The 27,512-nt window shown below is 49.0% G+C and overlaps 1 protein-coding gene across 6 annotated transcripts in view; it reads left to right on the plus strand.

Annotated features, from left to right (window-relative positions):
• Positions 1-27,512, plus strand: part of pde9aa (phosphodiesterase 9aa) — a 304,953-nt gene that overhangs the window by 233,135 nt on the left and 44,306 nt on the right. For 5 of the 6 annotated variants that reach the window (XR_012098852.1, XR_012098853.1, XR_012098854.1 and 2 more), the window contains 2 exons: positions 1,436-1,564; positions 5,647-5,742. Coding sequence is in view for 2 of the 6 variants with exons in the window: in XM_073044720.1 (XP_072900821.1) it covers positions 1,436-1,564; positions 5,647-5,742 (225 nt within the window). In the remaining 4 variants the exon portion in view is untranslated. The remainder of the gene's footprint in view (positions 1-1,435; positions 1,565-5,646; positions 5,743-27,512) is intronic. The other variant, XM_073044722.1, reaches the window with a different exon arrangement.

Raw genomic sequence — 27,512 nt, forward strand, 5'->3', positions numbered from 1 at the left:
ACCTGTTCCATTTCTGAAACCTCCCTCCCCTTTCTCAATCTCTCTGTCTCTATCTCTGAGGACAGCTTATCTACTGATGCCTATTATAAACCCACAGACTCTCATAGCTCTCTATACCTCCTCCCATCCTCTTGCTTGTAAAAATGTTATCCCCTTCTCTCAATTTCTCCATCTCTACTGCATCTGCTCTCAGGGTGAGGCTTTTAATTCCAAAACAAAGGAGATATCCTCTTCCTTCAAAGAAAGGGACTACTCTTCCTCCACCATCAATGATGCCCTCAACCACATCTCTTCAATTTCACGCACATCTGCTCTTATCCCATCTTCCTGCCACCCCACCAGGGTTAGGGCTCCTCTTGTTCTCACTTACCACACCACCAGCCTCCACGTCCAGTACGTAATTCTCTGCAACTTCTGCCATCTCCTACGGGATCCCACCAACAAGCAGATCTTTTCCACCCCCTTCCCTTTCTGCTTTCTGCAAAGATCACTCCATACACAACTCCCTTGTATATATGCACCTCCCCCTGATCTCCCAATGGCTCTTATCCCTGCAAGCGGAACAAGTGCTACACCTGCCCCTACACCTCCTCCCTCACTACCATTCAGGGCCCCAAACAGTCCTTCCAGGTAAGGTGACACTTTACCTGTGAGTATGTTGGAGTCATATACTGTGTTTGGTGCTCCCAGTGTGACCTCCTGTACATCATGAGACCTAACATAGACTGGAAGACCACTTCGCTAAGCATCTACACTCCATCCGCCAGAACAAGTGGGATCTCCCAGTGGCCACCTATTTTAATTCCACTTCCCATTTCCATTCTGATATGTCTATCCATGGCCTCCTTCACTGAGGCTACACTCAGGTTAGAGGAACAACACCTTATATTTCATCTGGGTAGCCTCCAACCTGATAGCATGAACATTGATTTCTCAAACTTCCAGTAATGGCCCCCCACTTCACCATTCACCATACCTTTTTCTGTTCTCTCTGATTGGACTGCCTCTTCTCCAGCTATGAATCTCTTACACTAATCAACTTCCCAGTTCGGTTTCCCTATCACCTTGTGTTTCTCACCCCCACCACCCACCTTTTAAGTCTACTCCTCATCTTTTTTCTCCAGTCCTGCTGAAGGGTCTCAGTCTGAAACGTTGACTATAATCATTTCCATAGATGCTGCCAAGTTCCTCCAGATTTTTGTGTGTTACCCCCACAAATAATGGTCCATTCACTCCTCATCCAATCAATCTGTTCCCCAAAATAAATATTACTTGCATGCATTAATCACTCTCTCCAAATCAAAATCCTTCCCAAAATCCAACCACTTCCATTGACTACTCATGCCTTCCCCAAATCCCTCCCTCTCCCCCCCCCCCCCCCCCACAGATCCCTTTCAATCCAAATTTCCTGACTCCTGGAACTGTTCCATTGCAGAGTGATCGGGAGAAAGCCGAGGGTCTCCCTGTTGCACCATTCATGGACAGAGACAAAGTGACCAAAGCCACGGCACAGATCGGCTTCATCAACTTCGTACTGATCCCACTGTTTGAGACGGTGATGAAAGTAAGTGAACCAATTGGTCATGAAGACAAATGTGTACACACACACACACACACAGAGGTCACATAGACAAATGTGTATACACACACACACACACACACACACACACACAGAGGTCACATAGACAAATGTGTATACACACACACACGCACACACTCACAGGTCACATAGACAAATGTGTATACACACACACACACACACACACACACACACAGAGGTCACATAGACAAATGTGTATACACACAGACACGCACACACTCACAGGTCATGTAGGCAAATGCGTGTGTGTGTCACACACCCACACAGGTCATGTAGACAAATGTGTAATCACACACACACACGAACATGGGTCACACACACACACACATGCACTGGTCGTGTAGGCAAATGTGTGTATATGCACACACACACAGGCCACATAGACAAATGTGTATACACACACACACACACACACACACACACAGAGGTCACATAGACAAATGTGTAATCACACACACACACGAACATGGGTCACACACACACACACACGAACATGGGTCACACACACACACACACACACACACGTCATCAGCACAGCAGCTGGCCATTCACACCCTCAAGCTTATAAAGGTTTCAAATGTACATTTAATATCAGAGAAATGTGTACAATATCAATTGTAAAATTCTTTTTCTTTGCAACCATCCATGAAAACAGAGGAGTGTCCCAAAGAATGAATGACAGTTAAATGTTGGAAACCCCAAAGCCCCCCTCCCACACACAAGCAGCAAAGCAATGATTCCCCCCTCCCCAACAAGCACAAAGAAAGTAACGGCACCCACCACTGAGCACTCAAGTATGCAACAAAGACACAGACTTGCAGTACCCCAAAGACTACTCGTTCACCTGGTATTCGACATATTGCAGGCTCTCTCTTTCTCTCTCTAATAAGGGAGAAAGAGGTGTCTCTGTTTCACAGCGAGAGGGGAGACATAACAAACAACTTGCCAATTTATGGTGTTAAAAGTCTGTTGCGTCACTTTTTCTGAGCTCTGTGCCCAAAGATCTCAGGTCTTTGGGCACACAGCCAGAGATCTTCCATCTCCCATGACACACCGGTTTCCTGCTGAGACACCCGGTCCGTTCGTCCCCAGAGCCACAAGATCCCGGTACTCCAAAGGCGAGCTAATCTCTTAGGCCACATCTTTGACATATCAAATAATGGCCAGTCATCAGACCCCAAGAGCAGGTCCCATTTCTGCAAAGAACCAAAATCAGCATGTAACGCCAGGTCAGAGTCATCAAAATAACGCTGAAAATGAAAAATAGAGATATTAAAGATGGAAATAGAGTCGTTTCTGAAGATGCAAGCAAAGGAGTCGCTGTTAGGTGCCATTGTCTCCTCCTAAACTCCTCGTACAACTCCAGTTAATGAGATCGTTGTCTCCTCCTAAACTCCTACAACTCCAGTTAATGAAATCATGGATTGTTGATTGTCAGCATCAGCAATGCTTCCATGCTCCAGAAAATGGAGACTCAAAAAAGTGTTTGATCGGGTCGAATGGAAATATTTATTTAATGTTTTAGAGAAATTTGGTTTTGGTGTTAATTTTAATAATTGGATTAGAATGATATATAAAACTCCTATCACTACTGTTATTACCAATAACTGTAGATCCCCTTTTTTTCAGCTTTCACGGTGGACAAGACAAGGTTGTCCAGTGAGCCCTTTGTTATTTAACTTAGTATTAGAACCCCTTGCTATCGCTCTCTGTGAAGTTGAAGATATTCATGGGATTCTTGTGAATGAGACCATTCATAAGATTTTTCTGTACGCTGACGACTTACTGGTTTATATTTCTAATCCCAAGGAATCTAGCCCTGCCTTGCTAAAATTATTTAATGAATTTGGAGATTTTTCAGGCCAATTTGGGTAGACTTGGAGCTGAAAGCTGTGAAACAGTTTTATTTAACCTCGTTATTGGGAGCTGCCTTACCTGTACAATTAGCTAAAGTTGCTAAGTTAAATTTAAAGCCTGTGATTAAGCATTCTTTACAAATTTGGCTCTGGTTTTGTAATTTTTTTAACCTTAAAAAATTTAAACTTTTTAGTTTAATTTATCGAAATTACTTTTTTAAAGCCTTCACTGAGAGATCCAATTTTTTTTACTTCGGAAGAATAAAGGCATTAATTCTTTCTTGGATTTATTTAAAGAAGATAGACTGATGTCTTTTGAGCAATTAGTTGATAAATATTCACTTTCATACTCAACTTTTTACAATACCTTCAAGTTAGACATTTCTTACAAAAATATTTAAGTAATTTTCTTTACATATCGGATGCCGACCTGTTAGATATTATTACGAGTATGAACCCTTTGATGAAGGGTTCCACTGGAAGAATTTATAATTTACTATTACAATGGGATAAACATCCTTTATTTAAGATTAAACAAGATTGGGAAAAGGAACTTAATTTGATATTTGTGGCGGAGGACTGGACGCGGATTCTGAAGTTGGTTAACTCTTCTTCGATCTGTGCTAGTCATTTACTGATTCAATTCAAAATTGTACACTGTTACTACTTGACCAAGGAGAGATTGTCTAAAATATTTCCTATTGTTGATAGTTATTGTAATAGATGTAAAACTGAGACAGCTACCTTGGCACATATGTTTTGCTCTTGTTCTATATTGGAACAGTTCTGGAAGTCAGTTTTTTCTACAATTTCTAAAGCACTAGATATTAATTTACAACCTAACAAATTAACTGTGCTTTCTGAAATAATTACTCAAAATATCCGTGGTTTCCTTTGTCTGACCAACACGTTATTTCATTTGTCACATTGACAGCTAGGAGGGCCATTCTGTTGAAGAGGAAGGATGCGTCAGCTCCCATGTTGTCACAATGGTTCTCTCAAATGATGCTATCTCTTAGTTTGGAGAAAATTAGAAGTCGAACCTTTGAACCTATGTTTGATTTCGAGAAAAGATGGAGTTCATATGCTTCCTATTATCATTTGAGTTAATTGATAGATTTCCTTCATGATCTAATTGTAAATTTTTGTATTTTTTTTGCTGGCGGTTTGATGTTTATCTTTTTTTAGAAGCTTTTTGTATGACGCATGGCTCGGGGGTTGAATACCCAATGGGATTTTTTTCATTTTCTTTTCCTTTAGTAGGGTTTTTTTTCTTCTTTTTGTCACAAATAAGTTTTCAATCTTTTAATATGAATGTCTTTTTTTTCTTTGAAGCATTGTAAGCAATGTTTACTTCGATGTACTCTTGTTAATTTTGGATTGATAATAAAAAGGTTTGAAAAGAAAGAAAGAAAATGGACACCCCACAACTCTCGCTCAGAGTCTCCACTTGCTGGCTGAAGAATCTTATTATTCTCAGTCCTAAATGGTTGACCTTTTGAGTCTGTGATTCCTGACTCCTGACATCCTAGTGAGGGGAAGCACCCTTCAACCATTCTGCTAAGCCAGAGATCACCGTTTGCTAGAAACCTCCAAATGCCTGTCAATCCCTGGAACCCTGTGACTGTACTGAAATCACTGTTCATTCCTCTAAATTCATCAGCAAAGGCCCCATCTGATTAAGCTCTCTTATGGCAAATGCTGTTTCACCAGGGACCCATGTCATGTCTCTTCTTGTGCCTTCAAACTTTGTAAAAGTTTGAAATGCAGAAGGCCTCCCCAGTACAACAGATTGAGGTCCTGACACTCACACCAGGACCAATGGACAGAGCGAGGCCGGACCCTCACAAACAACTAGTGGACAGAGGTGGTGCTGCCCCTCATCCAAGGCCCAGTGGAAAGAGAAAGGCCCTGACCCTCACCCAAGGTTTGGCAAACAGTGCAAAGCCCTGACCCTTGCCCAAGGCCGGTGGACAGTGCAAGACCCTGACCTGCACCAAAGGCCTGGCGGACATAGCAAGGCCCCGACCACCAGCCAAGGCCCGGCGGACAAAGCGCGACCCTAACCGTCACCCAAGGTCTGATGAAAAGAGCGAGCGCTTGACCCTTACCTTGGGTCCAATGGTCTGATTTCATTGATTCTCACCCAATACTAATAGCTGTTTATTGATGACACATTCCTCTGCTCAGCTTTTCCCGCAGATTGAAGATTCCATGGTGCAACCACTGCGAGATTCACAGAATCACTACGAAGAGCTAAAGCAAATCGATGACACTTTGAATGAGGTAATACATGGGAAAACATCCTTTGGCATCTTTTCCTTACTCATTTGTCTCATCACACTGAACCGGTACGGTGGTCTTGTCCCTTCACACTGAACCAGTATGGTGGGCGTGTCTCATCACACTGAATCGGTACGGTGGTCGTTTCTCATCACATTGAACCGGTACGGTGAACGTGCCTCATGACACTGAACCGGTACGGTGGTCATGTCTCATCACACTGAATCGGTACGGTGGGCGTGTCTCATCACATTGAACCGGTACGGTGAACGTGCCTCATGACACTGAACCAGTACGATGGTCTTATCCCATCACCCTGAACCGGTACGGTGGTCTTGTCCCTTCACACTGAACTGGTACGGTGGTCGTGACTCATCACATTTAACCGGTACGGTGGTCTTGTATCATCACTCTGAACCGGTAGGGTGGACTGATGACACTGAACTGGTATGGTGGTCATGTCTCATCACCCTGGAACCAGTACGATGGTCTTGTCCCATCGCACATTTAACCGGTACGGTGGTCTTGTATCATCACTCTGAACCGGTAGGGTGGACTGATGACACTGAACTGGTATGGTGGTCATGTCTCATCACCCTGGAACCAGTACGATGGTCTTGTCCCATCGCACTGAAACGGTACGGTGGTCTTGTCCCATCGCACTGAACCAGTACGGTGGTCGTGTCTCATTACACTGAACCGGTACGGTGGTCGTGTCTCATCACATTGAACCGGTACGGTGGTCTTGTCTGATCGCAGTGAACCGGTATGCTGGTCGTGTCTCATCACATTGAACTGGTACGGTGGACATGCCACATGACACTGAAACGGTACGGTGGTCGTGCCTCATCGCAGTGAACCAGTATGGTGGTCTTGTCTCATCACACTGAACTGGTATGTTGATCGTGTCTCATGACACTGAACCAGTACAGTGGATGTGTCTTATGACACTGAACTGGTACGGATGTCTTGTCTCATCACACTGAACTGGTACGTTCGTCTTGTCCCATCGCACTGAAGTGGTACTGTGGGTGTGTCTCATCACACGGAACTGGTACTGTGGTTGTGTCTCATCACACTGAACCGGTATGATTGACTTGTCCCTTCACACTGAACTGGTATGGTTGTCGTGTCTCATCACATTGGACCAGTACGGTGGTTTTGTTGCATCACACTGAGCCCGTACAGTGATCGGGTCTCATCACACTGAACCGGTACGGTGGTCGTGTCTCAGCACTCTGAACCAGTACGGTGGATGTGTCTTATGACACTGAACTGGTATGGTTGTCTTGTCTCATGACACTGATCCGGTACGGTGGTCGTGCCTCATCACAGTGAACCAGTATGACGGTCTTGTCTCATCACACTGAACTGGTATGTTGATCGTGTCTCATGACACTGAACCAGTACAGTGGATGTGTCTTATGACACTGAACTGGTACGGTTGTCTTGTCTCAAGACACTGAACCGGTAGGGTGGTCTTGTCCCATCACCCTGAACCAGTACCATGGTCTTGTCCCTTCACACTGAACCGGTATGGTGGTCGTGTCTCATCACATTGAACTGGTACGGTGGACATACCACATGACACTAAACTGGTACGGTGGTCGGGTCTCATCTCATTGAACCAGTACGGTGGGCGTGTCTCATCACACTGAATCGGTACGGTGGACGTGCCACATGACACTGAACTGGTACGGTGGTCTTGTCTGATCGCAGTGAACCGGTACGCTGGTCGTGTCTCATCACACTGAATCGGTACGGTGGACGTGCCACATGACACTGAACCGGTACGGTATTCTTGTCTGATCGCAGTGAACCGGTACGTTGGTCTTGTCTCATCACAGTGAACCGGTACGTTGGTCTTGTCTCATCACAGTGAACCGGTACGGTGGTCGTGTCTCATCACACTGATCTGGTACGGTGGTCATGTCCCATCACTCTGATTCGGTACGGTGGTTTTGTCTCATCACACTGATTCGGTACGGTGGACGTGTCTCATCACACTGAACCGGTACGGTGGTCGTGCCTCATCGCAGTGAAGCAGTTTGGTGGTCTTGTCTCATCACACTGAACTGGTACGTTGATCGTGTCTCATGACACTGAACCAGTACAGTGGTCTAGTCTCATCGCAGTGAACCGGTATGGTGGTCTTGTCTCATGACACTGAACCGGTATGGTGGTCTTGTCTCATCACACTGAGCCGGTACAGTGATCGTGTCTCATCACACTGATCCGGTACGGTGGTCGTGTCCCATCACACTGAACCGGGTCATGTCTCATCACACTGAACTGGTACGGTGGTCGTGTCTCATCACTCTGAACCAGAACGGTGGATGTGTCTTATGACACTGAACTGGTACGGTTGTCTTGTCTCAAGACACTGAACTGGTACGTTCGTCTTGTCCCATCGCACTGAACTGGTACTGTGGTCATGTCTCATCACACTGAACCGGTATGGTTGTCGTGTCTCATCACATTGAACCAGTACAGTGGTCGTGTCTCATCACATTGAACCGGTACGGTGGTCGTGTCTCATCTCATTGAACCGGTACGGTGGTCGTGTCCCATCACATTGAACCGGTACAGTGGTCGTGTCTCATCACATTGAACTGGTACGGTGGACATACCACATGACACTGAACTGGTACGGTGGTCGTGTCTCATCACACTGAACCGGTATGATTGACTTGTCCCTTCACACTGAACTGGTATGGTTGTCGTGTCTCATCACATTGGACCAGTACGGTGGTTTTGTTGCATCACACTGAGCCCGTACAGTGATCGGGTCTCATCACACTGAACCGGTATGGTGGTCGTGTCTCATCACATTGAACTGGTACGGTGGACATACCACATGACACTAAACTGGTACGGTGGTCGGGTCTCATCTCATTGAACCAGTACGGTGGGCGTGTCTCATCACACTGAATCGGTACGGTGGACGTGCCACATGACACTGAACCGGTACGGTGGTCTTGTCTGATCGCAGTGAACCGGTACGCTGGTCGTGTCTCATCACACTGAATCGGTACGGTGGACGTGCCACATGACACTGAACCGGTACGGTGGTCGTGCCTCATCGCAGTGAACCGGTACGTTGGTCTTGTCTCATCACATTGAACTGGTACGTTGGTCTTGTCTCATCACAGTGAACCGGTACGTTGGTCTTGTCTCATCACAGTGAACTGGTACGGTGGTCGTGTCTCATCACACTGATCTGGTACGGTGGTCATGTCCCATCACTCTGATTCGGTACGGTGGTTTTGTCTCATCACACTGATTCGGTACGGTGGACGTGTCTCATCACACTGAACCGGTACGGTGGTCGTGCCTCATCGCAGTGAAGCAGTTTGGTGGTCTTGTCTCATCACACTGAACTGGTACGTTGATCGTGTCTCATGACACTGAACCAGTACAGTGGTCTAGTCTCATCGCAGTGAACCGGTATGGTGGTCTTGTCTCATGACACTGAACCGGTATGGTGGTCTTGTCTCATCACACTGAGCCGGTACAGTGATCATGTCTCATCACACTGATCCGGTACGGTGGTCGTGTCCCATCACACTGAACCGGGTCATGTCTCATCACACTGAACCGGTACGGTGGTCGTGTCTCATCACACTGATCCGGTACGGTGGTCGTGTCCCATCACACTGAACCGGGTCATGTCTCATCACACTGAACCGGTACGGTGGTCGTGTCTCATCACACTGAACTGGTACGGTGGTCTTGTCTCATCACTCTGAACCAGAACGGTGGATGTGTCTTATGACACTGAACTGGTACGGTTGTCTTGTCTCAAGACACTGAACTGGTACGTTCGTCTTGTCCCATCGCACTGAACTGGTACTGTGGTCATGTCTCATCACACTGAACCGGTATGGTGGTCGTGTCTCATCACATTGAACCAGTACAGTGGTCGTGTCTCATCACATTGAACCGGTACGGTGGTCGTGTCTCATCTCATTGAACCGGTACGGTGGTCGTGTCCCATCACATTGAACCGGTACAGTGGTCGTGTCTCATCACATTGAACTGGTACGGTGGACATACCACATGACACTGAACTGGTACGGTGGTCGTGTCTCATCACACTGAGTCGGTACAGTGTTCGTGTCTCATCACACTGAGTCGGTACAGTGATCGTGTCCCATCACACTGAACCGGGTCATGTCTCAGCACTCTGAACCAGTACGGTGGATGTGTCTTATGACACTGAACTGGTACAGTTGTCTTGTCTCAAGACACTGAACCGGTACGGTGGTCGTGTCTCATCACACTGAGTCGGTACAGTGATCGTGTCTCATCACACTGAGTCGGTACAGTGACCGTGTCCCATCACACTGAGTCGGTACAGTGACCGTGTCCCATCACACTGAACCGGGTCATGTCTCATCACACTGAACCGGTACGGTGGTAGTGTCTCAGCACTCTGAACCAGTACGGTGGATGTGTCTTATGACACTGAACTGGTACGGTTGTCTTGTCTCAAGACACTGAACCGGTACGGTGGTCGTGTCCCATCACACTGAACCAGTACGGTTGTCTTGTCCCATCACACTGAACCGGTATGGTGGTCGTGTCTCATCACATTGAACCAGTACGGTGGTCGTGTCTCATCAGATTGAACTGGTACGGTGGACATGCCACATGACACTGAACCAGTACGGTGGTCGTGTCTCATCACAGTGAACCAGTATGGCGGTCTTGTCTCATCACACTGAACTGGTACGTTGATCGTGTCTCATGACACTGAACCAGTACAGTGGATGTGTCTTATGACACTGAACTGGTACGGTTGTCTTGTCTCATCACTCTGAACCAGAACGGTGGATGTGTCTTATGACACTGAACTGGTACGGTTGTCTTGTCTCAAGACACTGAACCGGTAGGTTGGTCTTGTCCCATCACCCTGAACCAGTACCATGGTCTTGTCCCTTCACACTGAACCGGTACGGTGGTCTTGTCTCATTGCAGTGAACCGGGTCTTGTCTCATCACACTGAACCAGTAGATTGGTCGTGTCTCATCACACTGAACCGGTACAGTGGTTGTGTCTCATCACAGTGAACTGGTACGGTGGTCGTGTCCCATCACACTGAACCAGTACGGTTGCCTTGTCCCATCGCACTGAACCGGTATGGTTGTCATGTCTCATCACATTGAACCAGTACGGTGGTCGTGTCTCATCACATTGAACCGGTACGGTGGACATGCCACATGACACTGAACCGGTACGGTGGTCGTGCCTCATCACAGTGAACCAGTATGATGGTCTTGTCTCATCACACTGAACTGGTACGTTGATCGTGTCTCATGACACTGAACCGGTACAGTGGATGTGTCTCATGACACTGAACTGGTACGTTCGTCTTGTCCCATCGCACTGAAGTGGTACTGTGGGCGTGTCTAATCACACTGAACTGGTACTGTGGTTGTGTCTCATCACACTGAACCGGTATGATTGACTTGTCCCTTCACACTGAACTGGTATGGTTGTCGTGTCTCATCACATTGGACTAGTACGGTAGTTTTGTCGCATCACACTGAGCCCGTACAGTGATCGTGTCTCATCACACTGAGTCGGTACAGTGGTCGTGTCCCATCACACTGAACCGGGTCATGTCTCATCACACTGAACCGGTACGGTGGTCGTGTCTCATCACTCTGAACCAGTACGGTGGATGTGTCTTATGACACTGAACTGGTACGGTTGTCTTGTCTCAAGACACTGAACCGGTAGGGTGGTCTTGTCCCATCACCCTGAACCAGTACCATGGTCTTGTCCCTTCACACTGAACTGGTATGGTGGTCGTGTCCCATCACATTGAACCGGTACAGTGGTCGTGTCTCATCACATTGAACTGGTACGGTGGACATACCACATGACACTGAACTGGTACGGTGGTCGTGTCTCATCACACTGAGTCGGTACAGTGTTCGTGTCTCATCACACTGAGTCGGTACAGTGATCGTGTCCCATCACACTGAACCGGGTCATGTCTCAGCACTCTGAACCAGTACGGTGGATGTGTCTTATGACACTGAACTGGTACAGTTGTCTTGTCTCAAGACACTGAACCGGTACGGTGGTCGTGTCTCATCACACTGAGTCGGTACAGTGATCGTGTCTCATCACACTGAGTCGGTACAGTGACCGTGTCCCATCACACTGAACCGGGTCATGTCTCATCACACTGAACCGGTACGGTGGTAGTGTCTCAGCACTCTGAACCAGTACGGTGGATGTGTCTTATGACACTGAACTGGTACGGTTGTCTTGTCTCAAGACACTGAACCGGTACGGTGGTCGTGTCCCATCACACTGAACCAGTACGGTTGTCTTGTCCCATCACACTGAACCGGTATGGTGGTCGTGTCTCATCACATTGAACCAGTACGGTGGTCGTGTCTCATCAGATTGAACTGGTACGGTGGACATGCCACATGACACTGAACCAGTACGGTGGTCGTGTCTCATCACAGTGAACCAGTATGGCGGTCTTGTCTCATCACACTGAACTGGTACGTTGATCGTGTCTCATGACACTGAACCAGTACAGTGGATGTGTCTTATGACACTGAACTGGTACGGTTGTCTTGTCTCATCACTCTGAACCAGAACGGTGGATGTGTCTTATGACACTGAACTGGTACGGTTGTCTTGTCTCAAGACACTGAACCGGTAGGGTGGTCTTGTCCCATCACCCTGAACCAGTACCATGGTCTTGTCCCTTCACACTGAACCGGTACGGTGGTCTTGTCTCATTGCAGTGAACTGGGTCTTGTCTCATCACACTGAACCAGTAGATTGGTCGTGTCTCATCACACTGAACCGGTACAGTGGTTGTGTCTCATCACAGTGAACCGGTACGGTGGTCGTGTCCCATCACACTGAACCAGTATGGTTGCCTTGTCCCATCGCACTGAACCGGTATGGTTGTCATGTCTCATCACATTGAACCAGTACGGTGGTCGTGTCTCATCACATTGAACTGGTACGGTGGACATGCCACATGACACTGAACCGGTACGGTGGTCGTGCCTCATCACAGTGAACCAGTATGATGGTCTTGTCTCATCACACTGAACTGGTACGTTGATCGTGTCTCATGACACTGAACCGGTACAGTGGATGTGTCTTATGACACTGAACTGGTACGGTTGTCTTGTCTCATCACACTGAACTGGTACGTTCGTCTTGTCCCATCGCACTGAAGTGGTACTGTGGGCGTGTCTAATCACACTGAACTGGTACTGTGGTTGTGTCTCATCACACTGAACCGGTATGATTGACTTGTCCCTTCACACTGAACTGGTATGGTTGTCGTGTCTCATCACTCTGAACCAGTACGGTGGATGTGTCTTATGACACTGAACTGGTACGGTTGTCTTGTCTCAAGACACTGAACCGGTAGGGTGGTCTTGTCCCATCACCCTGAACCAGTACCATGGTCTTGTCCCTTCACACTGAACTGGTATGGTGGTCGTGTCTCATCACTTTGAACCAGTACGGTGGTTGTGTCTCATCACACTGAACCGGTACAGTGGTCATGCCTCATCGCAGTGAACTGGTACTGTGGTTGTGTCTCATCACACTGAACTGGTACGTTCGTCTTGTCCCATCACACTGAACTGGTACTGTGGTCGAATCTCATCACACTGAACCGGTACGGTGGACGTGCCACATGACAATGAACCGGTACGGTATTCTTGTCTGATCGCAGTGAACCGGTACGCTGGTCGTATCTCATCACAGTGAACCGGTACGGTTGTCTTGTCCCATCACACTGAACCGGTACGGTGGTCGTGTCTCATCACATTGAACCAGTACGGTGGTCGTGTCTCATCAGATTGAACTGGTATGGTGGACATGCCACATGACACTGAACCGGTACGGTGGTCGTGCCTCATCACAGTGAACCAGTATGGCGGTCTTGTCTCATCACACTGAACTGGTACGTTGATCGTGTCTCATGACACTGAACCAGTACAGTGGATGTGTCTTATGACACTGAACTGGTACGGATGTCTTGTCTCATCACACTGAACTGGTACAGTGGTTGTGTCTCATCACAGTGAACCGGTACGGTGGTCGTGTCCCATCACACTGAACCAGTACGGTTGTCTTGTCCCATCGCACTGAACCGGTATGGTTGTCGTGTCTCATCACATTGAACCAGTACGGTGGTCATGTCTCATCAGATTGAACTGGTACGTTGATCGTGTCTCATGACACTGAACCAGTACAGTGGATGTGTCTTATGACACTGAACTGGTACGGTTGTCTTGTCTCATCACACTGAACTGGTATGTTGATCGTGTCTCATGACACTGAACCAGTACAGTGGATGTGTCTTATGACACTGAACTGGTACGTTCGTCTTGTCCCATCGCACTGAAGTGGTACTGTGGGCGTGTCTAATCACACTGAACTGGTACTGTGGTTGTGTCTCATCACACTGAACCGGTATGATTGACTTGTCCCTTCACACTGAACTGGTATGGTTGTCGTGTCTCATCACATTGGACTAGTACGGTAGTTTTGTCGCATCACACTGAGCCCGTACAGTGATCGTGTCTCATCACACTGAGTCGGTACAGTGGTTGTGTCTCATCACACTGAACCGGGTCATGTCTCATCACACTGAACCGGTACAGTGGTCGTGTCTCATCACTCTGAACCAGAACGGTGGATGTGTCTTATGACACTGAACTGGTACGGTTGTCTTGTCTCAAGACACTGAACCGGTAGGGTGGTCTTGTCCCATCACCCTGAACCAGTACCATGGTCTTGTCCCTTCACACTGAACCGGTATGGTGGTCGTGTCTCATCACATTGAACTGGTACGGTGGACATACCACATGACACTAAACTGGTACGGTGGTCGGGTCTCATCTCATTGAACCAGTACGGTGGGCGTGTCTCATCACACTGAATCGGTACGGTGGACGTGCCACATGACACTGAACTGGTACGGTTGTCTTGTCTCATCACACTGAACTGGTATGTTGATCGTGTCTCATGACACTGAACCAGTACAGTGGATGTGTCTTATGACACTGAACTGGTACGTTCGTCTTGTCCCATCGCACTGAAGTGGTACTGTGGGCGTGTCTAATCACACTGAACTGGTACTGTGGTTGTGTCTCATCACACTGAACCGGTATGATTGACTTGTCCCTTCACACTGAACTGGTATGGTTGTCGTGTCTCATCACATTGGACTAGTACGGTAGTTTTGTCGCATCACACTGAGCCCGTACAGTGATCGTGTCTCATCACATTGAACCAGTACAGTGGTCGTGTCTCATCACATTGAACCGGTACGGTGGTCGTGTCTCATCTCATTGAACCGGTACGGTGGTCGTGTCCCATCACATTGAACCGGTACAGTGGTCGTGTCTCATCACATTGAACTGGTACGGTGGACATACCACATGACACTGAACTGGTACGGTGGTCGTGTCTCATCACACTGAACCGGTATGATTGACTTGTCCCTTCACACTGAACTGGTATGGTTGTCGTGTCTCATCACATTGGACTAGTACGGTAGTTTTGTCGCATCACACTGAGCCCGTACAGTGATCGGGTCTCATCACACTGAACCGGTATGGTGGTCGTGTCTCAGCACTCTGAACCAGTACGGTGGATGTGTCTTATGACACTGAACTGGTATGGTTGTCTTGTCTCATGACACTGATCCGGTACGGTGGTCGTGCCTCATCACAGTGAACCAGTATGACGGTCTTGTCTCATCACACTGAACTGGTATGTTGATCGTGTCTCATGACACTGAACCAGTACAGTGGATGTGTCTTATGACACTGAACTGGTACGGTTGTCTTGTCTCAAGACACTGAACCGGTAGGGTGGTCTTGTCCCATCACCCTGAACCAGTACCATGGTCTTGTCCCTTCACACTGAACCGGTATGGTGGTCGTGTCTCATCACATTGAACTGGTACGGTGGACATACCACATGACACTAAACTGGTACGGTGGTCGGGTCTCATCTCATTGAACCAGTACGGTGGGCGTGTCTCATCACACTGAATCGGTACGGTGGACGTGCCACATGACACTGAACTGGTACGGTGGTCTTGTCTGATCGCAGTGAACCGGTACGTTGGTCGTGTCTCATCACACTGAATCGGTACGGTGGACGTGCCACATGACACTGAACCGGTACGGTATTCTTGTCTGATCGCAGTGAACCGGTACGTTGGTCTTGTCTCATCACAGTGAACCGGTACGTTGGTCTTGTCTCATCACAGTGAACCGGTACGGTGGTCGTGTCTCATCACACTGATCTGGTACGGTGGTCATGTCCCATCACTCTGATTCGGTACGGTGGTTTTGTCTCATCACACTGATTCGGTACGGTGGACGTGTCTCATCACACTGAACCGGTACGGTGGTCGTGCCTCATCGCAGTGAAGCAGTTTGGTGGTCTTGTCTCATCACACTGAACTGGTACGTTGATCGTGTCTCATGACACTGAACCAGTACAGTGGTCTAGTCTCATCGCAGTGAACCGGTATGGTGGTCTTGTCTCATGACACTGAACCGGTATGGTGGTCTTGTCTCATCACACTGAGCCGGTACAGTGATCGTGTCTCATCACACTGATCCGGTACGGTGGTCGTGTCCCATCACACTGAACCGGGTCATGTCTCATCACACTGAACCGGTACGGTGGTCGTGTCTCATCACTCTGAACCAGAACGGTGGATGTGTCTTATGACACTGAACTGGTACGGTTGTCTTGTCTCAAGACACTGAACTGGTACGTTCGTCTTGTCCCATCGCACTGAACTGGTACTGTGGTCATGTCTCATCACACTGAACCGGTATGGTTGTCGTGTCTCATCACATTGAACCAGTACAGTGGTCGTGTCTCATCACATTGAACCGGTACGGTGGTCGTGTCTCATCTCATTGAACCGGTACGGTGGTCGTGTCCCATCACATTGAACCGGTACAGTGGTCGTGTCTCATCACATTGAACCGGTACGGTGGTCTTGTCTGATCGCAGTGAACCGGTATGCTGGTCGTGTCTCATCACATTGAACTGGTACGGTGGACATGCCACATGACACTGAAACGGTACGGTGGTCGTGCCTCATCGCAGTGAACCAGTATGGTGGTCTTGTCTCATCACACTGAACTGGTATGTTGATCGTGTCTCATGACACTGAACCAGTACAGTGGATGTGTCTTATGACACTGAACTGGTACGGATGTCTTGTCTCATCACACTGAACTGGTACGTTCGTCTTGTCCCATCGCACTGAAGTGGTACTGTGGGTGTGTCTCATCACACGGAACTGGTACTGTGGTTGTGTCTCATCACACTGAACCGGTATGATTGACTTGTCCCTTCACACTGAACTGGTATGGTTGTCGTGTCTCATCACATTGGACTAGTACGGTGGTTTTGTTGCATCACACTGAGCCCATACAGTGATCGGGTCTCATCACACTGAACCGGTACGGTGGTCGTGTCTCAGCACTCTGAACCAGTACGGTGGATGTGTCTTATGACACTGAACTGGTATGGTTGTCTTGTCTCATGACACTGATCCGGTACGGTGGTCGTGCCTCATCACAGTGAACCAGTATGACGGTCTTGTCTCATCACACTGAACTGGTACGTTGATCGTGTCTCATGACACTGAACCAGTACAGTGGATGTGTCTTATGACACTGAACTGGTACGGTTGTCTTGTCTCAAGACACTGAACCGGTAGGGTGGTCTTGTCCCATCACCCTGAACCAGTACCATGGTCTTGTCCCTTCACACTGAACCGGTATGGTGGTCGTGTCTCATCACATTGAACTGGTACGGTGGACATACCACATGACACTAAACTGGTACGGTGGTCGGGTCTCATCTCATTGAACCAGTACGGTGGGCGTGTCTCATCACACTGAATCGGTACGGTGGACGTGCCACATGACACTGAACTGGTACGGTGGTCTTGTCTGATCGCAGTGAACCGGTACGCTGGTCGTGTCTCATCACACTGAATCGGTACGGTGGACGTGCCACATGACACTGAACCGGTACGGTATTCTTGTCTGATCGCAGTGAACCGGTACGTTGGTCTTGTCTCATCACAGTGAACCGGTACGTTGGTCTTGTCTCATCACAGTGAACCGGTACGGTGGTCGTGTCTCATCACACTGATCTGGTACGGTGGTCATGTCCCATCACTCTGATTCGGTACGGTGGTTTTGTCTCATCACACTGATTCGGTACGGTGGTCGTGTCTCATCACATTGAACTGGTACGGTGGACATGCCACATGACACTGAAACGGTACGGTGGTCGTGCCTCATCGCAGTGAACCAGTATGGTGGTCTTGTCTCATCACACTGAACTGGTATGTTGATCGTGTCTCATGACACTGAACCAGTACAGTGGTCGTGTCTCATCACATTGAACCGGTACGGTGGTCGTGTCTCATCTCATTGAACCGGTACGGTGGTCGTGTCCCATCACATTGAACCGGTACAGTGGTCGTGTCTCATCACATTGAACTGGTACGGTGGACATACCACATGACACTGAACTGGTACGGTGGTCGTGTCTCATCACACTGAGTCGGTACAGTGTTCGTGTCTCATCACACTGAGTCGGTACAGTGATCGTGTCCCATCACACTGAACCGGGTCATGTCTCAGCACTCTGAACCAGTACGGTGGATGTGTCTTATGACACTGAACTGGTACAGTTGTCTTGTCTCAAGACACTGAACCGGTACGGTGGTCGTGTCTCATCACACTGAGTCGGTACAGTGATCGTGTCTCATCACACTGAGTCGGTACAGTGACCGTGTCCCATCACACTGAACCGGGTCATGTCTCATCACACTGAACCGGTACGGTGGTAGTGTCTCAGCACTCTGAACCAGTACGGTGGATGTGTCTTATGACACTGAACTGGTACGGTTGTCTTGTCTCAAGACACTGAACCGGTACGGTGGTCGTGTCCCATCACACTGAACCAGTACGGTTGTCTTGTCCCATCACACTGAACCGGTATGGTGGTCGTGTCTCATCACATTGAACCAGTACGGTGGTCGTGTCTCATCAGATTGAACTGGTACGGTGGACATGCCACATGACACTGAACCAGTACGGTGGTCGTGTCTCATCACAGTGAACCAGTATGGCGGTCTTGTCTCATCACACTGAACTGGTACGTTGATCGTGTCTCATGACACTGAACCAGTACAGTGGATGTGTCTTATGACACTGAACTGGTACGGTTGTCTTGTCTCATCACTCTGAACCAGAACGGTGGATGTGTCTTATGACACTGAACTGGTACGGTTGTCTTGTCTCAAGACACTGAACCGGTAGGGTGGTCTTGTCCCATCACCCTGAACCAGTACCATGGTCTTGTCCCTTCACACTGAACCGGTACGGTGGTCTTGTCTCATTGCAGTGAACTGGGTCTTGTCTCATCACACTGAACCAGTAGATTGGTCGTGTCTCATCACACTGAACCGGTACAGTGGTTGTGTCTCATCACAGTGAACCGGTACGGTGGTCGTGTCCCATCACACTGAACCAGTATGGTTGCCTTGTCCCATCGCACTGAACCGGTATGGTTGTCATGTCTCATCACATTGAACCAGTACGGTGGTCGTGTCTCATCACATTGAACTGGTACGGTGGACATGCCACATGACACTGAACCGGTACGGTGGTCGTGCCTCATCACAGTGAACCAGTATGATGGTCTTGTCTCATCACACTGAACTGGTACGTTGATCGTGTCTCATGACACTGAACCGGTACAGTGGATGTGTCTTATGACACTGAACTGGTACGGTTGTCTTGTCTCATCACACTGAACTGGTACGTTCGTCTTGTCCCATCGCACTGAAGTGGTACTGTGGGCGTGTCTAATCACACTGAACTGGTACTGTGGTTGTGTCTCATCACACTGAACCGGTATGATTGACTTGTCCCTTCACACTGAACTGGTATGGTTGTCGTGTCTCATCACATTGGACTAGTACGGTAGTTTTGTCGCATCACACTGAGCCCGTACAGTGATCGTGTCTCATCACACTGAGTCGGTACAGTGGTCGTGTCCCATCACACTGAACCGGTATGATTGACTTGTCTCATCACATTGGACTAGTACGGTAGTTTTGTCGCATCACACTGAGCCCGTACAGTGATCGTGTCTCATCACACTGAGTCGGTACAGTGGTCGTGTCCCATCACACTGAACCGGGTCATGTCTCATCACACTGAACCGGTACGGTGGTCGTGTCTCATCACTCTGAACCAGTACGGTGGATGTGTCTTATGACACTGAACTGGTACGGTTGTCTTGTCTCAAGACACTGAACCGGTAGGGTGGTCTTGTCCCATCACCCTGAACCAGTACCATGGTCTTGTCCCTTCACACTGAACTGGTATGGTGGTCGTGTCTCATCACTTTGAACCAGTACGGTGGTTGTGTCTCATCACACTGAACCGGTACAGTGGTCATGCCTCATCGCAGTGAACTGGTACTGTGGTTGTGTCTCATCACACTGAACTGGTACGTTCGTCTTGTCCCATCACACTGAACTGGTACTGTGGTCGAATCTCATCACACTGAACCGGTACGGTGGACGTGCCACATGACAATGAACCGGTACGGTATTCTTGTCTGATCGCAGTGAACCGGTACGCTGGTCGTATCTCATCACAGTGAACCGGTACGGTTGTCTTGTCCCATCACACTGAACCGGTACGGTGGTCGTGTCTCATCACATTGAACCAGTACGGTGGTCGTGTCTCATCAGATTGAACTGGTATGGTGGACATGCCACATGACACTGAACCGGTACGGTGGTCGTGCCTCATCACAGTGAACCAGTATGGCGGTCTTGTCTCATCACACTGAACTGGTACGTTGATCGTGTCTCATGACACTGAACCAGTACAGTGGATGTGTCTTATGACACTGAACTGGTACGGATGTCTTGTCTCATCACACTGAACTGGTACAGTGGTTGTGTCTCATCACAGTGAACCGGTACGGTGGTCGTGTCCCATCACACTGAACCAGTACGGTTGTCTTGTCCCATCGCACTGAACCGGTATGGTTGTCGTGTCTCATCACATTGAACCAGTACGGTGGTCATGTCTCATCAGATTGAACTGGTACGTTGATCGTGTCTCATGACACTGAACCAGTACAGTGGATGTGTCTTATGACACTGAACTGGTACGGTTGTCTTGTCTCATCACACTGAACTGGTATGTTGATCGTGTCTCATGACACTGAACCAGTACAGTGGATGTGTCTTATGACACTGAACTGGTACGTTCGTCTTGTCCCATCGCACTGAAGTGGTACTGTGGGCGTGTCTAATCACACTGAACTGGTACTGTGGTTGTGTCTCATCACACTGAACCGGTATGATTGACTTGTCCCTTCACACTGAACTGGTATGGTTGTCGTGTCTCATCACATTGGACTAGTACGGTAGTTTTGTCGCATCACACTGAGCCCGTACAGTGATCGTGTCTCATCACACTGAGTCGGTACAGTGGTTGTGTCTCATCACACTGAACCGGGTCATGTCTCATCACACTGAACCGGTACAGTGGTCGTGTCTCATCACTCTGAACCAGAACGGTGGATGTGTCTTATGACACTGAACTGGTACGGTTGTCTTGTCTCAAGACACTGAACCGGTAGGGTGGTCTTGTCCCATCACCCTGAACCAGTACCATGGTCTTGTCCCTTCACACTGAACCGGTATGGTGGTCGTGTCTCATCACATTGAACTGGTACGGTGGACATACCACATGACACTAAACTGGTACGGTGGTCGGGTCTCATCTCATTGAACCAGTACGGTGGGCGTGTCTCATCACACTGAATCGGTACGGTGGACGTGCCACATGACACTGAACTGGTACGGTTGTCTTGTCTCATCACACTGAACTGGTATGTTGATCGTGTCTCATGACACTGAACCAGTACAGTGGATGTGTCTTATGACACTGAACTGGTACGTTCGTCTTGTCCCATCGCACTGAAGTGGTACTGTGGGCGTGTCTAATCACACTGAACTGGTACTGTGGTTGTGTCTCATCACACTGAACCGGTATGATTGACTTGTCCCTTCACACTGAACTGGTATGGTTGTCGTGTCTCATCACATTGGACTAGTACGGTAGTTTTGTCGCATCACACTGAGCCCGTACAGTGATCGTGTCTCATCACATTGAACCAGTACAGTGGTCGTGTCTCATCACATTGAACCGGTACGGTGGTCGTGTCTCATCTCATTGAACCGGTACGGTGGTCGTGTCCCATCACATTGAACCGGTACAGTGGTCGTGTCTCATCACATTGAACTGGTACGGTGGACATACCACATGACACTGAACTGGTACGGTGGTCGTGTCTCATCACACTGAACCGGTATGATTGACTTGTCCCTTCACACTGAACTGGTATGGTTGTCGTGTCTCATCACATTGGACCAGTACGGTGGTTTTGTTGCATCACACTGAGCCCGTACAGTGATCGGGTCTCATCACACTGAACCGGTATGGTGGTCGTGTCTCAGCACTCTGAACCAGTACGGTGGATGTGTCTTATGACACTGAACTGGTATGGTTGTCTTGTCTCATGACACTGATCCGGTACGGTGGTCGTGCCTCATCACAGTGAACCAGTATGACGGTCTTGTCTCATCACACTGAACTGGTATGTTGATCGTGTCTCATGACACTGAACCAGTACAGTGGGTGTGTCTTATGACACTGAACTGGTACGGTTGTCTTGTCTCAAGACACTGAACCGGTAGGGTGGTCTTGTCCCATCACCCTGAACCAGTACCATGGTCTTGTCCCTTCACACTGAACCGGTATGGTGGTCGTGTCTCATCACATTGAACTGGTACGGTGGACATACCACATGACACTAAACTGGTACGGTGGTCGGGTCTCATCTCATTGAACCAGTACGGTGGGCGTGTCTCATCACACTGAATCGGTACGGTGGACGTGCCACATGACACTGAACTGGTACGGTGGTCTTGTCTGATCGCAGTGAACCGGTACGTTGGTCGTGTCTCATCACACTGAATCGGTACGGTGGACGTGCCACATGACACTGAACCGGTACGGTATTCTTGTCTGATCGCAGTGAACCGGTACGTTGGTCTTGTCTCATCACAGTGAACCGGTACGTTGGTCTTGTCTCATCACAGTGAACCGGTACGGTGGTCGTGTCTCATCACACTGATCTGGTACGGTGGTCATGTCCCATCACTCTGATTCGGTACGGTGGTTTTGTCTCATCACACTGATTCGGTACGGTGGACGTGTCTCATCACACTGAACCGGTACGGTGGTCGTGCCTCATCGCAGTGAAGCAGTTTGGTGGTCTTGTCTCATCACACTGAACTGGTACGTTGATCGTGTCTCATGACACTGAACCAGTACAGTGGTCTAGTCTCATCGCAGTGAACCGGTATGGTGGTCTTGTCTCATGACACTGAACCGGTATGGTGGTCTTGTCTCATCACACTGAGCCGGTACAGTGATCGTGTCTCATCACACTGATCCGGTACGGTGGTCGTGTCCCATCACACTGAACCGGGTCATGTCTCATCACACTGAACCGGTACGGTGGTCGTGTCTCATCACTCTGAACCAGAACGGTGGATGTGTCTTATGACACTGAACTGGTACGGTTGTCTTGTCTCAAGACACTGAACTGGTACGTTCGTCTTGTCCCATCGCACTGAACTGGTACTGTGGTCATGTCTCATCACACTGAACCGGTATGGTTGTCGTGTCTCATCACATTGAACCAGTACAGTGGTCGTGTCTCATCACATTGAACCGGTACGGTGGTCGTGTCTCATCTCATTGAACCGGTACGGTGGTCGTGTCCCATCACATTGAACCGGTACAGTGGTCGTGTCTCATCACATTGAACCGGTACGGTGGTCTTGTCTGATCGCAGTGAACCGGTATGCTGGTCGTGTCTCATCACATTGAACTGGTACGGTGGACATGCCACATGACACTGAAACGGTACGGTGGTCGTGCCTCATCGCAGTGAACCAGTATGGTGGTCTTGTCTCATCACACTGAACTGGTATGTTGATCGTGTCTCATGACACTGAACCAGTACAGTGGATGTGTCTTATGACACTGAACTGGTACGGATGTCTTGTCTCATCACACTGAACTGGTACGTTCGTCTTGTCCCATCGCACTGAAGTGGTACTGTGGGTGTGTCTCATCACACGGAACTGGTACTGTGGTTGTGTCTCATCACACTGAACCGGTATGATTGACTTGTCCCTTCACACTGAACTGGTATGGTTGTCGTGTCTCATCACATTGGACCAGTACGGTGGTTTTGTTGCATCACACTGAGCCCATACAGTGATCGGGTCTCATCACACTGAACCGGTACGGTGGTCGTGTCTCAGCACTCTGAACCAGTACGGTGGATGTGTCTTATGACACTGAACTGGTATGGTTGTCTTGTCTCATGACACTGATCCGGTACGGTGGTCGTGCCTCATCACAGTGAACCAGTATGACGGTCTTGTCTCATCACACTGAACTGGTACGTTGATCGTGTCTCATGACACTGAACCAGTACAGTGGATGTGTCTTATGACACTGAACTGGTACGGTTGTCTTGTCTCAAGACACTGAACCGGTAGGGTGGTCTTGTCCCATCACCCTGAACCAGTACCATGGTCTTGTCCCTTCACACTGAACCGGTATGGTGGTCGTGTCTCATCACATTGAACTGGTACGGTGGACATACCACATGACACTAAACTGGTACGGTGGTCGGGTCTCATCTCATTGAACCAGTACGGTGGGCGTGTCTCATCACACTGAATCGGTACGGTGGACGTGCCACATGACACTGAACTGGTACGGTGGTCTTGTCTGATCGCAGTGAACCGGTACGCTGGTCGTGTCTCATCACACTGAATCGGTACGGTGGACGTGCCACATGACACTGAACCGGTACGGTATTCTTGTCTGATCGCAGTGAACCGGTACGTTGGTCTTGTCTCATCACAGTGAACCGGTACGTTGGTCTTGTCTCATCACAGTGAACCGGTACGGTGGTCGTGTCTCATCACACTGATCTGGTACGGTGGTCATGTCCCATCACTCTGATTCGGTACGGTGGTTTTGTCTCATCACACTGATTCGGTACGGTGGACGTGTCTCATCACACTGAACCGGTACGGTGGTCGTGCCTCATCGCAGTGAAGCAGTTTGGTGGTCTTGTCTCATCACACTGAACTGGTACGTTGATCGTGTCTCATGACACTGAACCAGTACAGTGGTCTAGTCTCATCGCAGTGAACCGGTATGGTGGTCTTGTCTCATGACACTGAACCGGTATGGTGGTCTTGTCTCATCACACTGAGCCGGTACAGTGATCATGTCTCATCACACTGATCCGGTACGGTGGTCGTGTCCCATCACACTGAACCGGGTCATGTCTCATCACACTGAACTGGTACGGTGGTCGTGTCTCATCACTCTGAACCAGAACGGTGGATGTGTCTTATGACACTGAACTGGTACGGTTGTCTTGTCTCAAGACACTGAACTGGTACGTTCGTCTTGTCCCATCGCACTGAACTGGTACTGTGGTCATGTCTCATCACACTGAACCGGTATGGTTGTCGTGTCTCATCACATTGAACCAGTACAGTGGTCGTGTCTCATCACATTGAACCGGTACGGTGGTCGTGTCTCATCTCATTGAACCGGTACGGTGGTCGTGTCCCATCACATTGAACCGGTACAGTGGTCGTGTCTCATCACATTGAACTGGTACGGTGGACATACCACATGACACTGAACTGGTACGGTGGTCGTGTCTCATCACACTGAACCGGTATGATTGACTTGTCCCTTCACACTGAACTGGTATGGTTGTCGTGTCTCATCACATTGGACCAGTACGGTGGTTTTGTTGCATCACACTGAGCCCGTACAGTGATCGGGTCTCATCACACTGAACCGGTATGGTGGTCGTGTCTCATCACATTGAACTGGTACGGTGGACATACCACATGACACTAAACTGGTACGGTGGTCGGGTCTCATCTCATTGAACCAGTACGGTGGGCGTGTCTCATCACACTGAATCGGTACGGTGGACGTGCCACATGACACTGAACCGGTACGGTGGTCTTGTCTGATCGCAGTGAACCGGTACGCTGGTCGTGTCTCATCACACTGAATCGGTACGGTGGACGTGCCACATGACACTGAACCGGTACGGTGGTCGTGCCTCATCGCAGTGAACCGGTACGTTGGTCTTGTCTCATCACATTGAACTGGTACGTTGGTCTTGTCTCATCACAGTGAACCGGTACGTTGGTCTTGTCTCATCACAGTGAACTGGTACGGTGGTCGTGTCTCATCACACTGATCTGGTACGGTGGTCATGTCCCATCACTCTGATTCGGTACGGTGGTTTTGTCTCATCACACTGAATCGGTACGGTGGACGTGTCTCATCACACTGAACCGGTACGGTGGTCGTGCCTCATCGCAGTGAAGCAGTTTGGTGGTCTTGTCTCATCACACTGAACTGGTACGTTGATCGTGTCTCATGACACTGAACCAGTACAGTGGTCTAGTCTCATCGCAGTGAACCGGTATGGTGGTCTTGTCTCATGACACTGAACCGGTATGGTGGTCTTGTCTCATCACACTGAGCCGGTACAGTGATCATGTCTCATCACACTGATCCGGTACGGTGGTCGTGTCCCATCACACTGAACCGGGTCATGTCTCATCACACTGAACCGGTACGGTGGTCGTGTCTCATCACACTGATCCGGTACGGTGGTCGTGTCCCATCACACTGAACCGGGTCATGTCTCATCACACTGAACTGGTACGGTGGTCGTGTCTCATCACACTGAACTGGTACGGTGGTCTTGTCTCATCACTCTGAACCAGAACGGTGGATGTGTCTTATGACACTGAACTGGTACGGTTGTCTTGTCTCAAGACACTGAACTGGTACGTTCGTCTTGTCCCATCGCACTGAACTGGTACTGTGGTCATGTCTCATCACACTGAACCGGTATGGTGGTCGTGTCTCATCACATTGAACCAGTACAGTGGTCGTGTCTCATCACATTGAACCGGTACGGTGGTCGTGTCTCATCTCATTGAACCGGTACGGTGGTCGTGTCCCATCACATTGAACCGGTACAGTGGTCGTGTCTCATCACATTGAACTGGTACGGTGGACATACCACATGACACTGAACTGGTACGGTGGTCGTGTCTCATCACACTGAGTCGGTACAGTGTTCGTGTCTCATCACACTGAGTCGGTACAGTGATCGTGTCCCATCACACTGAACCGGGTCATGTCTCAGCACTCTGAACCAGTACGGTGGATGTGTCTTATGACACTGAACTGGTACAGTTGTCTTGTCTCAAGACACTGAACCGGTACGGTGGTCGTGTCTCATCACACTGAGTCGGTACAGTGATCGTGTCTCATCACACTGAGTCGGTACAGTGACCGTGTCCCATCACACTGAGTCGGTACAGTGACCGTGTCCCATCACACTGAACCGGGTCATGTCTCATCACACTGAACCGGTACGGTGGTAGTGTCTCAGCACTCTGAACCAGTACGGTGGATGTGTCTTATGACACTGAACTGGTACGGTTGTCTTGTCTCAAGACACTGAACCGGTACGGTGGTCGTGTC

The sequence above is a fragment of the Hemitrygon akajei genome, chromosome 5 (genome assembly GCF_048418815.1).
Source record: "Hemitrygon akajei chromosome 5, sHemAka1.3, whole genome shotgun sequence".
Taxonomy (NCBI): Eukaryota; Metazoa; Chordata; class Chondrichthyes; order Myliobatiformes; family Dasyatidae; genus Hemitrygon; species Hemitrygon akajei.